At 37.7% G+C, this 17,920-nt stretch overlaps 1 protein-coding gene across 14 annotated transcripts in view; it reads right to left on the reverse strand.

Annotated features, from left to right (window-relative positions):
• EPB41 (erythrocyte membrane protein band 4.1) overlaps window positions 1–17,920 on the reverse strand; it is a 182,134-nt gene that overhangs the window by 26,114 nt on the left and 138,100 nt on the right. For 7 of the 14 annotated variants that reach the window (XM_044938039.2, XM_044938036.2, XM_025278582.3 and 4 more), the window contains 2 exons: window positions 17,783–17,845; window positions 12,757–12,933 (listed from right to left, as the gene is read on the reverse strand). In XM_044938039.2, the coding sequence (XP_044793974.2) occupies window positions 12,757–12,933; window positions 17,783–17,845 (240 nt within the window). Of the gene's footprint in view, window positions 1–304; window positions 9,610–9,658; window positions 10,557–10,941; window positions 10,993–12,756; window positions 12,934–17,782; window positions 17,846–17,920 lie in introns of those variants that run through there. The other 7 variants (XM_044938038.2, XM_025278593.3, XM_025278591.3 and 4 more) reach the window with 6 other exon arrangements.

Genomic DNA, 17,920 nt, shown 5'->3' on the forward strand with positions numbered 1-17,920 from the left:
ATGGCTTCTTTTGTAAAAGCCATGTGTAAACAGCACATAAAGATGACAGGTCAAGCAGCAGTAGCCCATTCTTCAGCCAAAAAAGGAAACAAATGAAGAAAGGAGAACAGAAATCACCCAAAAGAAAAACGCCCCCTGGCCCCTCCACTCCCAAAAGCTTCATAAATAATAGTTTTGATACACTTTTGGTGGAAAACTCAGACCAACTGGCAGTTTAGAAAAGGATATTAGGATCACAAACACTCAAGATGGGGATAAACTAACAACAGAGTGACCAAGCAGCTAGCAAAAGATGATTCTAAAATTCCATCTTTCCTCTCTAGTGTGTTGTGTTTTTTTTTTTTGGCCACACCACACAGCGAACAGGAATGGAACCCGGACCCCTGACAGTGAAGCGCAGGGTCGTAACCACTGGATTGTCAAGGATTTCCCCTCTATGGTGTCATTCCTAATCATACAATATGTTTATCTTCATCCTACATTTTCTTTCTTGTCTATATCCTCTCCTACTTTTTTTTTTTAAATAAAGCTAGTGTGCTACTGGTGGTCCTTGGCTAGAAACACATCCTTGGGGTGCTCGCTAGCTTCTCCACAAAATTTGAGTCATTTTCATGGTCCACTACTATTCTCTGTCATATAAAAACTACATCTGGATAAAGGAGCTTTTTTAGGAAGACGCTGGCCTTTATTAAATTACAGTTGGTAGAACTGCCTATTGCAGGAAAATCACTCGAATGCAGCCTTTCATGAATGCCAGCAAATGGAATTTGCCAATGACAATTACCCTTCAAAAATAGTTTTTATCATTTCCTAAATAAAGCTGTTATTAGATTATCCCCAGAATAGGTGAATGCAAAAGCAAATTGCTGTAAAATATCAGTGCCTGATGCAAAATTTTAACTATTACATAATAGAAAATTTTGCCTTAACACTGCACTCACCAGCAAGGACTCCACAGATCAAATGAGGGCTCTCAAACCTGAATAGAGCTACAGAAATCAAAGTGATTGAGCGTACATTAAAGGTTATACTACACACGTCTAGGAGACCAGAAGCCTTTGGTCAGCCAATTTTATTTCATTATACTAAGAAGGGTTGAGTTGAAGAGATGGAAAGCAAGAAGCTATAATCAGCATAAAAACTCTGATCACTTAGTATGGAACACAAACATATTTGGCAGGATTTCTCAGAAGTCCCAATTCCAAAAATGATTAAAGCCAATAACAAGCACTTAAAAAAAACATGATACTCCGATCTGATATCTAGAAAACAGCATCTTGGTTCCACAGAACTACATACAACAGAAAACAAGGATCAGATATTAATTAGCTGTGTCTTCTTTTCCTGAAAAATCCTATAACAATGAAAATGGCTTTCCATGTTAACACTTTCAATCAATTCCCAAGAGGAATGTAGAGAAACACTACAAAATTGTATATTACTCTGACATGGCCACAAGGTACATGCTTTGTGCAAGGAAACAGACCACTTCAAAGTGTGTAATGTTGGTTTTAAGAAACCACCTGCGTAATACAATAGACCCTAGGACTGTGAGAGTAAGATAAGAGGTAAGGTTTGCCCATGGTTAAATAAGAGACTGAGCAGTGAGCCTTCTGTTAATTATAAAAGCAAGCTCCCTTCACACCCATATGTCCATACCTGTCCATCTGCTGCAGTAAAAGAGAGAAAAGGAAAAAAATCTCTCTTTTTCCTGCAACATATCTTCGTTTCTCAATATGATCAGAGAGGTATTAATAACTACTAATTTGTAGAGTGCTTCTTAAAAAAAAAGACAAATTCAGCACATTAAAAATGCTTCTAACAGATGTGATAATTACATGTGTTGTAGTGACTGATTATGTGGGTTAGAAAAAAGTTATTTTTAAAACTTGGTATAAATAAGTCAAATCGTTCCAAAGCAGATTTAAAACATTAATATTCTCAGAACTGAATGCATGTCAATAAATTATCTCTGTTTTAGGACTGAGAGTAAGACAATTACTGGGCCACAGAAAAGAGTGAAAATATGGGGAAAACAAGAGAATTGTTCTACAAAGACTGGCTGACAGTCTCTCTTGCTGATCTGCTGAAGCAGAGGTTCCTCCTCACCCCGCTTTTGGGTAGTGGGTCTATATATGTGCAGTATCGCTGACTCCTGTTTCTTTAATGATTAGTATCAACCAGAATCAGACTTGCAATAAGATTTATTCATGATCAATTTACATAATAACAGAGCAAATAACGTGAAAAAACATCAAAGAAAATATCCCCCAAAGAGAAGTATATCTTGCTCAACTGCTAATGGATAAACAATTTATTCCACTGAGTGTCATAGCTGAAGGATCCTGGACCAGGGGACTCAAAGGAACATAGTTTTAGGAATGTATTACAGAGCACCTCCCAAAGCTAGTCACAGATATGAAGAAATCCTTTAGAAAACAACCATGTTGACTAGGGCACAAAGATGCCTCCTAAAGGATATAACTTCCTTTTAACTTTTTGATAAATACTGCCCAAGTAGGCCCTGAATTAAGGAATTCCTCTCAGATAAATCTCTTTCTTTTGAAAGGGAAACCTTTCAAATATCTCCTTTAGTCACCCAACCTTAAATTTATACACTTTTGGTGTACCAAAAGTTCAGAGTGAAAATCATGTCATCTTCTTACCATGTTCACTAGATATCTTTAAAACCTGGCTAAAGAGAAGGTGAATTTGGGAACCTTAAAAATCCAACAGAACAGACGGGTTAACTGAATTTGTCACTGAATATATTAAGGGCACAGTTAATAGAGAAAAGTCTAGAAACTGCCAGAGGCAGGGGTGCTGCGGGAGTGATGATATTTTAGCTTAGAGTTCACGTGTATCCTGGCTGCCAGATAAATAGGAATGAGTGCCTCTTCTTTTGTTTTCCATTTTTAATCATAAACAAGACCAAAAATACTTCAACACTGAATGAAGATGCTAAGGTCGTGACTACAGCTCTTTGAAACAATACAAAGGCATAACGTCTAACTAATCAGTTTTGTTTCTGTAGACCTATGCTGGGGGGTCAGCAGACTACAGCTCGCAGCCAAAGCCAGCCCTCGGCTTGTTTCTGTACAGCTATGAGCCAAGAATGGTTTTACGTTTTTAAGTGGCTAGGAAAAACACAGAAAAAATATTTAGTGACACAAATGACAAGAAATTCAGATTTCAGTGTCCACAAGTAAAGTTTGATGGGAACACATTCATGTTTCTTGGTTTATTCTTGTCAATGCTGTTTTTACTCTACAACGGCAACATTGAGCAGTTTTGACCGAGACGCTATGGCCTGCAAAGCCTAAAATGTCATCTGGTCCTTTACAGAAAAAGTTTGTGATCCCCTGGCCTATCTGATACACAAAAACTCTTGACAGCTCAACAGTTTGATACCTTTGGTGTTTTTATAGCATGTAAAACACAAGACAAATGTACCAAACTGCTCTTGGAAATGTATTTTAGATAAACAAAATGTCAAATAACAGGTACTCTTAACGACATCACACCCCGGGATGAATTTACACACATAAACAAGTACCCTGGTCTCGATAATATTGACATTCTGTAATGAAAATAGTTGATTATTACCATGATAAATGGACAAGAACTTTTAACTGAATCAAATTATAAGACATTAACAAGAGAGACTGACAACATCATAGAAGTATATGTAGATTCTGTGAATAAACCAAGGACTGTGCTACAGGATTAACAGGAAGGAGAGAGGCTTCTAGGCTGAATAGGGATTGTTTGGGCTACCTGCATGTACTGACTGCATGTGTGGGGATCACTTGGTACAAATTTGTGCCCCAGTACAAGAGATTCTAAGTGAAAAGTTAGACTTTATCCGTTACTGTAGAACTATTTAATTCAATTGAACAAATATTAATTATTTGTTATGTATCTGGGATACAGAGGTATCTTTGGCAAAGAGATGAAACAAGGTTTCACACCTCTGAGAACCTCATGGCTTTGAGGAGACAGGCAAAACTAAAAGAGAGAGATTAACATTTCAAAATTTTAGTATCACTTTCTCTGGTGGGGCTCTACATCATCATCAGAATGTTATAAGTTTCTGTAACTGTATCATATCAAAGTGGAATACATCAAAGCACGTGGGGGTATTACAGGATGCAAACCAGAGAAGGCAAGCAAACTTAGAATGCACCCTCTGGGGATATGCTTCATGAGGGTATAAATATAATAACATCAATACAATCTTGTCAACAGGTTCTGGGCTACAAAAAGCTTCCAAAGCCACAAAAACTATCCCACCCCAGCCCCAACTCCTTCATCTAACAGACAGACAAACACCCCCTTGTGCCTTGTGATCTATGGTGAGGCTGAGATCTCCAGGAACTTCACAATGTTCTTTTAGAGAGGGAGAGTCAATGGGTAGGGACATAAGACTGAATAAACCACTGGGAATTAACCAAAGGACAATGGAGCCAGAAGGAAAAAGAGCCAATAAAACAAGAAAAGCTAGAGGAAGAAAGCAGAAGGATAACCTACTAGGGGGAAAACTGGGACAGACCTGGATATCAGATGGCAAGTTATCTGAGGGCAAGAACTGTGACTCGTTCCAGCACAACTTACTTTTAGCTCTGTGAAGAGCTTATAACGTGGGAGATGGAAAATTCTTCAGAATGCCTCCATTTAGGACCCAGACTTTTGAAAGCTACAGGGAAACAGACTTTGACTGAATACATTAGTGATTAATACCCAAAGATCTGGGATGTCCAAAGACATAATGTGTTATATCCTGGGAGATAATTAATCACAGGCTGGGAGACTACTTGGTCTCTGAATCTCTAAATGATACAGCACAGAAGAATCAAACACTGGAAGGGAGAGGAGTTGGACTGGGGACCTATCCAATCCTAAAATTCTGATAATGCTGCCTCTTTGCTTCCCATCCCTGCAATACATTGCCTAGAGGGCAGTGATTGAAGAATGGATATCAGTAAACAGTGAAAGTGAAGTCACTCAGTCGTGTCCAACTCTTTGTGACCCCATGGACTGTAGCCTATCAGGCTCCTCCGTCCATGGGATTTTCCAGGCAAGAGTGCTGGAGTGGATTGCCATTTCCTTCTCCAGGGTATCTTCCCTGATCCAGGAATCCAACCCAGGTCTCCCGCATTGCAGGCAGACGCTTTACCGTCTGAGCCACCAGGGACTTTGCCTTTAATTCTAATCCCCTGTGTTGCAGTTGAGACGGGATTCTGTACATAGGGAAACTCTTCTTTAACGAGACAGCAGAGGTGAAAATGAGAGATTTAACTGCATCTTCTAATGATTTGGGGGACCTGAAAAGAGAGTTGGGACTCTATGCCTCTCCACCTCCTTTAATCTTTAAGAGTAGATTCAATCCTGTTATTTACCCCAAATGGGATTCTGACTATGATAAACTGGAGGGCCCCCTTCTAGGATACCAATCACAAAAGATTAGAAAAGCATTCTCAATGCAGATGTTTCCCTGGCAATTTGTCATCTGTATGTTTGGTTAGACTATTATTAAAGTTATTTAGCTTTCAACCTTTATTTCTGATCTGTGGGAGTAATAAACCACTCTACTTTCTCTTCTTTTTATCTTTCAAGTTCTAGTATGGCAGGAATTTCATTTACAAAATGAAATACTCCATGAATCATAGCTACCCCCCACCTTCCTTTTCCAACCTAACTTTCTATGGCTTCCTCACTTAAACAACTTCTTAACCGTTTCAGGCATCCAATCCTAAGGTCCACACCGACCTGTTTCTTTTTGCATCATGTTCTGACGCAGAAAAAAGAAGATCCCAAGGCATGAGGGGTTAAAGCAGCAGAAATGAACCAGACTTATGGATACTCTTCCCTACAGTGTAGTGGAGGCAGATGGAGTCATCCCACAGATAAAGAGTTGTCTCTGCTTCTACTACCAAAACTACAAACAACAGGGCTCATTTGAGTGCAATGGGAAAAAGCAGAATTTCTATACGTAATAGAAGCAACATAACAATAATCTCTCTCAGTATGACAGAGAATGCTGCAAAGAACTTTGGGATTTTAAAATTTCTATGAAGAAGAACAAAAGTGAAGAAAACTTGGTAGAAAAGTTCTATATAGCTTTACTCTGCTCAATACTCTAGGCAAGAAAAAAGCAACTTCCTAGTGTTTCATACTATTTTTGAATTTTCTGTCTTCCTTTCATAATTACATGGTCACTGGTAAAGGCTAAATATAAATTTTGACTGGTTAAGCCTTCAAAAAATAACCAAACCTCTGATGCAAAAAATGTCTTATATTCTCTTCTGTAGGAAATATTACAATAGTGACTTAGGAATGTAGGAAAAGGTGAATTGTCTTACATCCACAGGAATTTAAGTAGTATTTAATAGGAAGAAATGTACTAGGATCTAAGATGACAACAAAATCTAGTCCACAGATAATCCCTAGTCTCATGTTACTCAACAGAAGTGGTATCTTCTCCCTTCAAAACTTTTGCTAAAGATACAAAGAAGTAATAGAACTGACCCATGAAAACTGAAGCTCCTTCATAATCCACATGTCTAATAATCCATATGTCTAGCATAAGAAGATGGCTAAAAGACAGGTCCAAAATATAGATGCGGGATTTATTTTCAAGTATGGTCCACTCAAAGTATACCACAGAGGTAAGATGAATTGCTTAAGAGTAAGAGGAATTCTTAACTTTAGTTGTTTTAAGTGTTTGCTCAAATATCAATAAGGAGTAGATGGAAATAAATATAGCTATCTAATTGCTTACTTTTATTTTTAAAAAATCCAGGAAGCAAATGTGTCTTTGCTTTTTTTTTTAATTTCTAGTCCCCAAAAGACCAAGCATTCCATGCCCACCAGAGCTCCTGGTTCCTGGAACATTCTCAAGAGGTAGGTTTGTCTCTACTTTATTAGGTGGAACTCTGGGCACCAAGGAGTTAAGTCAGCTTCTCAGGTCACCCTAGGAATAAACTACTAGCAAAACCAAGGCAAAAACCCAAGACTTTTTACTTAGTCCCAATTGTTTTTCACTCATCAACCTGTTGTTAAGAAGGTTGAAGGAAAAAAAAAAAAGAAGATTGAATCAAGCTAAAACCAACACACAGTTCTTCGGATCTGTCTCTGGTATCAAGAATGAAATGAGATGTGAGAGGAAAACCAAGACTATTTACAGCTTTATGTTATACATATGGACAGCAGTGTAAACTATTTTCCCTAAGATAACTGTGACAGGCGTACCTTTTGAGACTGCACCAGCCAGCTTATTAGTCAAAGGGCTGGCCCTTCTCTTCTCAACCGTTCTTACTCTATTAACAGAAGAAAAGGCCTCTCCTTTGACCATCTGAGAACTCCTGCTGCACTTCAGAAAACCGAAAAGTATTGCTGGCTTACACTAGAATTTTAATGGACTTGAAATCAACTCCAATACAAAGGGAAACACAACTCAAGGTGCTGCTTACAATAATGAGTAAAAAGCTATGTACAAGGATGAAAACTGGAAATATAATCTGAAACAGTTATAAAAGCATCAATAAAATCCTAAGGTTATTTCCTTGTTTCTTGAAAAAAATTTAAAAGAATCTAACCGATAACTATAGTTTTGTTATTTCATAAGGAAAGTTCCCATGTCTATTTCAGATAAAGAGGAGTATTATTACCATCACTTTCTGTCTTACAGAACAGCTCTGCAATATCTCAGGTTGATTCGAGGTCTCTCTCTCTTTATTATGAGTATAAACAAATATGCTTAATTACAAAATATTTCTTATAAACAGACATAGCCTGTGACATGAAAGATATACACTTATACCAGATTTTAAATTTTAACTTGCTTCTCACTTCTTTCCCATCTTTTTGGAGAGCCTATAATAACCTAGTCACAGTTTTCAGGAAATGCCATAGTATTATTTCTACATGTCTCCAGAAAAAATAGAATAACAGTGGTGGGTACTGAAGGACTAAAGAGTCTTGGCTCTACTGTTCTCTTTTTTTTTTTTTTTAACTCTAAGAAGCTACCACCTTAAAAAGTCTTGTTTAGAAGTTTCATCAGCTGCAAAGTGTTGAGAAGTAAAGTGCAATAATCTTAGTTTGACAACTCTATGAACTCAGATTTCAAAACAATATTTGAGACATTAACCAAATCATCCACATTGGTACATTCAAGTGCCATAAAAAACAGGCTACATGCAAGATTTCATTAATACTGAGGGGAGAAAAACAGGTTAGGCATCCGAGTTGGGTTGTAAAGAGACAGCACACTCATTTTTACTTCAGGGAAGCCTTAAAAATCAACATGCAAACAGAAGACACGTACTTGTCACAACAGAGCCTTAGCTCACAAGACCATGGATTAAAGACAATTAATTTCAACGCACATGTAAGAATAAACAAGTCTGAAGTCTATCAGAAAAACAAAATATATCAATATACACTTTAACGTTATCATAATGGCTAAATATTGCTTTTAGCAATATAATTACTTAATTCAATAAAGAAGTAACACAGTATTCTAATTCAGAGAAGGGTATGCATATGTCCAGATCTTCAAGAAATTTGTTATTCCAGGACTTTTGAAGATGGGCAGAGTAGTCTGGAAAATTCAGCCCTGGCTGGAGGTTAAAGGGCACCAGCACCATTTTCCTTATACCATCAACATTACATTTGTGGAAAATGCATTTAACTTTTGCAGACCTCTTCTGTACATTGGGCAGGATAAAAGTTGTTTGTCCCTGTACACCTCAGAAACATACATAAGAAGGCCACGAAAGTCAAAAGCCCTTTTCAGAAAAAGGCTTTTGTATGTATTGACTTGATATCTCAAGAAAAGGAGTGGTTATGGATTCATAGATTAAAATGTACCATTTTAAGGCTTTGGAAAGGTTAGCAAGTTGAATTTTTTCTTAAACTACAAAGCCCATGCCACACGAGTAACTATCAAGGATTGGGAAGACATTTCATCAAACGTGTCTACAGGATACCCTGCTTTGTGAGAAGCACTGGAAAGGAGTACTGAGCAACGGTAAACAGTAAGAACATGCAGGATAAGAGAATTAAAGCTTCTGGGGAAAGTACCAACCTGCTGCATGCTTAAATCCAATTTGCCTAAACTTGTTAAACTTCAGTGAGGAAAACTGGCTTTGGCAATCCATGGCTACTCCTTTGTACCCCATGACATATCATCTATAAAGAGTAACATTGTATTGACAGAACATGATCACAAGCGCTCCCCTGGGACAGGAACTATCAAGATCAGAGGGTAACACACAGGAGGTAACACAGTAGAAGCGAACGACAAAGTTCAATGGTTTTAGTCTTGACATTTCAGACGAGCCCCCTGTTTTCCGATCACAGAAAGACCAACCACCAGACAGCCAATGCAAGAACCACGAGAAAAGACATCACGAAAGGAACACGAGGAGATGAAAAAGTACTAGAGTAGAGGTGGCACTTTTTGAGAAACTTGTGATCCTCAGGGATTGGAATAGAAACCTTGGGAAGAGTTTCTTCATTTTCTTGCTGGGGCAAGGCTCTTTCAGTAGATCTCTCTTGCCTTTTAACTTTCTCTTCGTCCTGCACTAACAGAGCACGTTCCTGTGTCTGCTTTCACGGTAGAAGATCAAGAAAGACAGAGAAAGATGAACAAAATGACAGATGGAAAATGCTCAAAAATGATACTTGGGGATGTGCAAAGGATTTGGGAAGATCTTTTGGACACTGTATTTTACTTTGCTTTGGCAATTATCCTAGCAAAGTTTCTATAACACAGTAGGGTACTCAATAGGTAATTTTTTGAGTGAATGAATGAAGATCAGAAATCCTCAAAGTTCAAGGAATCACTGGACTTCATTAGTTACAGTATTTATTCCTCTTTTAAGGATATTCACACCAATTTTCAGTCATTTTTCATTGCTTTGGTGCTGTCAATTTTTCTTAGATCAACTGGGCAAAGCCAATAATCAAGCATTCTTCTTGCCATCAAAAAAGTTACTTTTATTACAAATAGAATGGCAGAATATAAAATGTTATCCTCATATCTCTTCATATAGGCTTAAAAAAACTGCAATAGTTCATTCAGTATGGCAATTAGCTTTTGCTCAAGGGAATAAAAATCTTAATCCTATACATTTCAAAGATTGCAAAAGAAAAACAAAAGTATAAAAGTTTATATGAGCCTCCAAGATCTACCAGAAAAAAAACCCTAACCCAAACCCTCACAAATCTCAATAGTTATAAACTCCCTCCCCACCCACTCAGAATCATGATTTAAAATAATAATAAGGACCATCACAAAGGTTTATACATCACATTAAGCAAATGTTTTTGATACTTTTAAGGAAAATTATTTTTTCCCAATTGAGAAATTTTTCTCCCCCAGCAATTCCTGTACTCTGCCATCCAGTCAAGACAGATGTTTTCTATGAAAGGAAAAACTTGGCTCTAAGTTCTCTCAGTTGAGCCAGCCTTCTCTGATCTGTTCGGAAGTTTGACACTGGTTCTTTGCACACCCCTAAGTGATATGTATCAGGGAGAAAGTAGCTGGGGGACTGGTCAGCAAAAAAAGGAAGAAAAGGAAAATAAAGGATGCAAAATTATAATGATTTTTAAAAGAACATAAGAGGGAGAAGAAAGACAACATAAAAAGAATAGGGTACAATTAAATTCGTTTTTCTCTCTGAATACATATTTACATCTTCATGCAGCTTTTCAACCAGCCATGCGCCGAAATAAGCAAATTGAAAGCTGCAAAATGCAGCAGTGAAAATGTTACATGTGTTAGGTCCAAAGGCGGTGGATATGAATTTACTAGTATAGCCAAAAGAAAAAAAAATCACTGAGCAGCTGCTGTTCAGTTTTGAGGGGATTATCTGCTTAGTGCCATGACAAGAGCAAATTCTGATTGAGAAGCACAAGTCATAACAGCAGCTTTACCTCTGGCCCACCAACCTTTCTTTCCGAGGGAAGGACAGAGGTTTTCTTCACCTGGTCACACACAAATTATATAAAATTCAGTTGCCTTGCAATGCAACAACAATGCTGTCAAAGGTGGAAGAGGTATCCCCAGAGAACAGAAATACTGCCCTAATTATCAAAGAGAAAGTAAGATATGCCAGAAAGTGGAATTAACCTATATAAAAGGTTATCACAGTATAGTCCTTATTTATTACATTATTCATTTAGAGGGGTAATACCATAACCCTAGAGCTAAAGTACTCTATATTGATCTAATTTAATTTGTAAAAGTCATTTCTTCAAAATCCACAGAATGAAACAGATATTCCCTAAACCAGCCCTGAGATGGTTTCTGAAGGGTTTCTATTAAGACACAAGATTATTTTCTGGAAATGGAGACTGGTTTGAATTTACCAAACTTCATCCAAGAGAGTACTAAGTTACTTTTTCAAAGTATTTGAGCATCTTTTATTACCTGCAACGAGTCAAAAAGAAAACATATTTAGAAAATATGCAGTTATGGGTTGCAGGGTTAGCCAGGTGAGGGAGCAACAAGTGCTTTCTCATGAGGTCATGGGCTTATAGAAGGTAGTCACTGTCTCATGCCCCAGATTTGGGATACGGAACTAAGGACCAGGGAGTGGAGGCTGAGAGGACAGAGAATAGGAAAAATTGCATCCTATCATCCCTGGTAACATTTTCACTGCCCATCATTCAGGAATTCTCCACCCTTCTTGGTGAAGTGGGTTCAACTCTCTTCAGACAGCTGTTAGCCAATTTTAATCACATTTTGAAAAATATAAAATGTATCCTTTGTGAACAAACTTTTACTATCTTCTCCAGTTCCAGAAACTAAACAGTAAGTTGGAATAGTTTACTATGAACTCTGAATATAAAAACTAAATTTTGAAAAATTATTAAGATATCACTTTACCTTTCTTAAATAGAACCGCTATTGTTTTTAGGGAAAATAAGCATATAACTTTAAAATCATTACACTGTGACTGTGACTATATATATACATACACACACATACATACTTAACCTGTACAGGGTAAAGATTAAGTAAAGGATTTTTGAATATGTGCTCAAAGTAACTTTCAATATGTTCTCATTACACAGATTCATTTATTCAGGTGTAGGATTTCTAAAATAGGGAATGACAACAACAATAGAAAAAGGACAGCCTCTAAAAGGTACCACCACCTCTAACTATGACTATCTTAAAAAAAGTAGTATTATTAAATTTGATGTTACTCATAAAATAAATCATCAATAGTTCTTCTAAAACTGAAATACAATCATTAAGACTTGGTATCCTCCATTTTCTGGCTTAGAGGCCGCCTCAGTTTATTATATAATTGTGGTCAACCATTCCAGACATTTCTAAGTTGTGCAAGTGTTCAAACAGAGTTTTTAAAAAATGCTTATCCCTTTCCAATTTTGATCTTACTAAATTTAGTAAACTCTCTGGCCCTTGAAGGCACAGTTTGGACATAAAGTTCTACTGGCTTATGGTCAATTTGTAAACATACACTAGCCAGAAGCATGCAGCTGCAGAGACAGATCTCAGGGCCTAATCATCAACTGGTCGCTCTAAATGGCTCCCATAACTGGACTGGGTGGTCCACGTGACTTAAAAAGTTAAGTGTCTGATCACGAATGCTATAAAGCTGGAATGAACTGATGAGACACCAAAGCTAAATTTCAGCTCTAAACTTTCAGGTACAGATTATCAATATACAAAAGCATTTATTTCACTCAATCTCACAATTCATCACACAAAGTACTCACTCCTTCTCCTGTAGGGATCTGCCCATTGATGTTAAGTGTTCGAAAGGGAGAGTGAGTGGATAAGCGTTTATCCCATTCACTAGGCCGTGGTTCTGGTACGGATTCCATGAAGTTCTTTTTCAGCTCACTGATGCTGGCATGATGTTTTTTGATCTCTTCTTGACTTTTGTCTAAATCCTATAGTTGAAAGGACAAAGATGCAAAACAATGAATACTCAGGGAAAAGACCACACCAATGGAAGCCCACAGAATACTATGGGCGCTGGTAGAAAATAACTCCACATCCAGCATAGATGTTATTAATCCATAAATTGCATTCAAATTGTAAATATACAATATGGTATATTTTCTTGTTTGTTTTTTTTTTTTTTTTTAAACATGGTGCTTTTCTTGGAAGCAGTAAAGCATCATCACTCTATAGCTCTTAGCAGTTATAGAACCTATAAAGAGCTCACTCCTTAATGTTACAACTCTTCTTCTCATCATGTCACAGCACTGGATCTCCAACTCCTCATCCCAAACAGGTAATCCTACAGCCCAATCAGCCTCAGCTTGATAGGAACTGATTAAGGCTCAGCTCAGGCAGGATGGAGATAGCAATAGATAAGGAGAAACTGTTAAAGGAAGGACATGGCGAAAGATTTGACTCCCACCACTGGCTGCCTTGCCTTAATGAACTGTTACTGCACAGTATCCCTCTATCTCTACCTGGAGAGAGTTTTGCTTTCTTAATACCTGGTGGCTGTTGCTGGGTTTCGGTAAACAGGAATAACCCCTTCTCGATACAGAAATGTATTGTTGAAATTCCTGGCTCAAGCCTCCAGAGCAGATTGTTTCTATCTCTGAGTAATTACTCAGGATATACAGTATAATGGAATTTTTTTCTTTGTCAATAGTATCCACACACACTAAAAGCCTTATGTTTTCTACCTTCTGACAGCTTTACTTCATCCCTTAGTACCATTCAAAATAGGAACTGTCTTCTAGTAACTGTCAATGGATAGGGAGCAATTTAATAAGAACTTGTCAAATACCTTATTATGTCTCACTGACAACTTAAAATAACTATTCGAGCAGATGTGACTACCGGACAACTAGGGGAAAACTCTCATGGGGGATATTCCAAGGAGAAATGATCAAAACTGGACAAATAAAGCTAGAAATGATATAATAAATAACATTCAAGTTTATGTAACAGGAGGCAGAAACCAACTTTCAAAAGACAGACTAGGCCAGAAATAACCTGGGAAATAAATGTGAAGACAAAACCTCAAATGTTCTTTGTCCAACATATTTCTTCAAAAAAACTCAAAAGATCTGTGCTTGAAATCAAAACATGTGGGAGCCTGTCACTTGATGACTGCTAAAAATTCTGTGTTTATTATATATCAAGGCAGTTCTGTATCCAAGAAAAGCACAATACTAAATATATCTCTTAATACGCTCTGTGAATTTTGAGGATTAGTCTTTTTTTTTTTTTTTTTTTTGGCTCCATGGGAAACAGCCTCATTTGGGGGGTGGGGTGGGGAAGGAAATTGTTTAAACAAAAAGTTGCTTAAAAAGTTTCTCCTGGGGCAATAGAGGCTTCAATTAAGTAAATTTTCTTCAAAAGCAATGTCAAAGAGAATACAATAGAAGAAAAAGAATCAGTGAAGCATATGACACAATTTTGATTCAGGAGATATTCATTCAGAAAATTCATTTAGTAGTCTATTCTTTTTATTTTTGCAAGACTGAAAGAGGTTTACGTGATCTGAGATCCAAGAGAAAACTAACCCCAAAAGGGCAATCCTGTAGCTCCCCCATTGCCTGCTGGGGTGACATGTGAGTATAGCTCATGAAAATGGGCATCACCATGGGGAAACCACAGTTTGCACTTTTGTTCTAGCTGAAAGCAAGAAAATCATGATTACTAGCTAAAGAAAAGCAGAAACAAGCTCTGTCAACGACTCCGTAGTTGGCTGAACAACTGAGACCCACCAGACATGTCCGGCTCTTGACCTAGCTTCTGACAAAAATCAAATCTGCTCGGGCCAAGAACAACTAAACAGATTTGGGAGGGTTAAAGGTGGGAATGGAGCAAAACAAAAATGATCAAGAGATGCTATGATAAAACCATAACTCTCTGGGTTATTAGCCTCTTACTTATGAGAGGCTGGTGATTTGTTACTTGGCCTGCTTAGCTTTTGTTTGGCTTGGCATCTAAGAAAATAAATGTTTCAATAAAATCAGTAGCTTCTGAGGGAGCTTTCTCCAACCTTTTTAGCTGGCTCTGTTGGAAACCTGTGGGGGCACGGAGGAAAATTAAGATTTCAAAGGGACCTGTTCCAAATAGAAATTGTCATAGACACTTGCTACAGGTTCTCTTTGGGAGATGGAGGAGGCGGCGGCAGATCTAAAAATGAACTCGACCTTATTTGTGCCAGAACAAAGCATTAGTGGGGGTGGGGTAGGAGTAGGGGGAGGAGAGAATACTTGTAAAAATCTGCTAGTATGACAGATAACTTGAGAGAACTTCCTTAAGTGGCGGGGGGGCAGTGTAGGGGGGAACTTTTACAATATAGAGAATGATAGTTAGCCAAACTGTTTTGGCTGTTTTCAGGTGAGACACTTTTTGATGCCTATCATCCTACAACTTGAGCAGCAATCAAACCAAACACGTCATTAAATAGAAAATATTCTGAAAAGGTTGTTAGTAGCTTTAATTTTCACACACACACTTGTTTAGAAATCCCCTCTCATGGCTGTCAATGAAATGCTGGGAAAAACACATCACACACAGGGACTCTGTGAGTCTCAGAAGCCATAACACACCTCACGGAACAAAGGACAAATATATGATTGGTACTGCAGGTTCCAGTTAAGAGGAGGGATCAAAGATGGGCAAGCCAAGAAACAGGCATGTTTGGAATTGGGAGACGTTACACTGCTTGAGAATAAGGAGATCAACTGACATCTGTTATTCTTCCTAATCTCAGTAGTGGAACCATTCAGGTCTAGTTTCAGTTACGTGCTAAAGCAAAGAGATCTAGCTACCAAGTTTAAAATGTCTTAGGATCCAGCCTAAGAAACTCCATGTTACATGAGGTAAATATATATAAAGCACTTGATATTGTGCCCACCACGCAGTACATGGTTAATGAAAACTGGCCATAGTTTATTTTTATCAAAGTATATTATACCTAGCAGGCACTCAAAATATATGTATTGATAAAGAATAAGACGAGGTTAACTAATTCCTGGAGGCTAAGTTCTATCTAAAAAAATTTCTTCAAACTTTCACTTTAATAATACTTTCTGTTACATATGTTCATCTTTCAGGTCTCAGCGAAGTGTTACCTCATCAGAGACAACTTCCCTGTCCACCTTATTTGGAGCAGATCCTTTTTATTAGCATGGCATACTATTTTCTTCATAGCTTTTATAATAACTACAATCATTTTATCAGTTTATTTATTCACTGTTTCTCTCTTCCACTTGTCCCTACATTGTATGCTTCCTGAAGGCAAGAGCCATTTATCATCTTCCTGCTGCTGCTGCTGCTGCTAAGTCGCTTCAGTCGTGTCCGACTCTGTGCGACCCCATAGATGGCAGCCCACCAGGCTCCCCCGTCCCTGGGATTCTCCAGGTAAGAACACTGGAGTGGGTTGCCATTTCCTTCTCCAATGCATGAAAGTGAAAAGTGAAAGTGAAGTCACTCAGTTGTGTCCGACTCTTAGCGACCCCATGGACTGCAGCCCACCAGGCTCCTCCATCCATGGGAGTCTCCAGGCAAGAGTACTGGGGTGGGGTGCCATTATCATCTTCCTACACAGTTATATTTCCTTTGTACTTGAGTTAAATCCATGATGTCAGAATTTATATTTGTTTCTTGTGGTTCTGTCTTGAGTGGAGTCATAATTAGGTCATCAGAGAAGAGTTTCTGATGTGTAAACATGATCTGTTTTTTCACAGAATGACTCCAATTTCCTTCATTTTTCCTCATAGAGTTCCTCCAATCTTCTAGTTAGTTTTATATTTCCTTATCCAGTGTGGAGTCTGAAACTAGATAAAGTATACTAATATAAGTTTGGTGAAAATCTGATCAATATTGAATATAATGACCTTACAATTCCTATAGCAGATAGTATGTTGCTATTTCTGAATGGGAGAAAAGTGTATTTAATAATTATATGGATCCCAACACAAATCCGAGCTTTACCAATTTACTAGTCTATAATAACCACAAAGAAATTACTTAATTTCTCTAAACCTCAATTTTCTCTTTAAAATAAAAATTCCATACCCATAGACTTGTTTTGGGCTTCCCTTGTGGCTCAACTGGTAAAGAATCCGCCTGCAATGCAGGAGACCCGGGTTCGATCCCTGGGTTGGGAAGATGCCATGGAGAAGGGAAAGGCTATCCACTCCAATATTCTGGCCTAGAGAATTCCATGGACTATACAGTCCATAGGGTTGCAAAGAGTTGGACACAACTGAGCGACTTTCACTTTCAGACTTGTTTTATAATTAAACTATCTTATATCATACGAACTACTCATTAAATGCCAGCCTCCCTTCTTTCCTTCCTGTATTTTACTTTTCCCTGACTATTCTTTTGTCATTTTCACACGTCCATTTTGAATTGTGATCATACTTTTCCACACTCTCTAGGTTCAGAAGATTAAAAAACCATACAAATTTGATGCTTGAGACATATAGGAATTTATACTCTTGGACAATTCAAGAAACTTTTAAACAGTGATACAGTTCTTTCTAAAAGTGGGTAAAACAATGGAACCATGGGATGCAGAGAGGTAGTCCCAATCATATATTTTGGATAAGTATGAGAAATGGAAACTAAAGATTCACAAGTAGAGATGGTTGCATATCTTCATGTTTACCAACATGCAAAAGCATCTTAAACCTAAAGTTCTCTCATGCAATGGCATGCAAAACCAAATGCAGCACAGAAAGAAGAAAGGGGATCAGCGAAGAATGCAGGTTACAGGCAACCAACTGAAATAAGCTTCAAGTTCATACAAACCTCCAACATTAAATTGCTATGTCTGATATAAATGTTTTCACCATCTAGTCTCTCTCTCTTTTTCTGTGAAAATGAAAGAGGGAAAAACAGAAAAGCATAAAAAATTAAAACATTGTTCTTGCGGGAAAAAACTGCAAA

The sequence above is a fragment of the Bubalus bubalis genome, chromosome 2, assembly GCF_019923935.1.
Source record: "Bubalus bubalis isolate 160015118507 breed Murrah chromosome 2, NDDB_SH_1, whole genome shotgun sequence".
Taxonomy (NCBI): domain Eukaryota; kingdom Metazoa; phylum Chordata; class Mammalia; order Artiodactyla; family Bovidae; genus Bubalus; species Bubalus bubalis.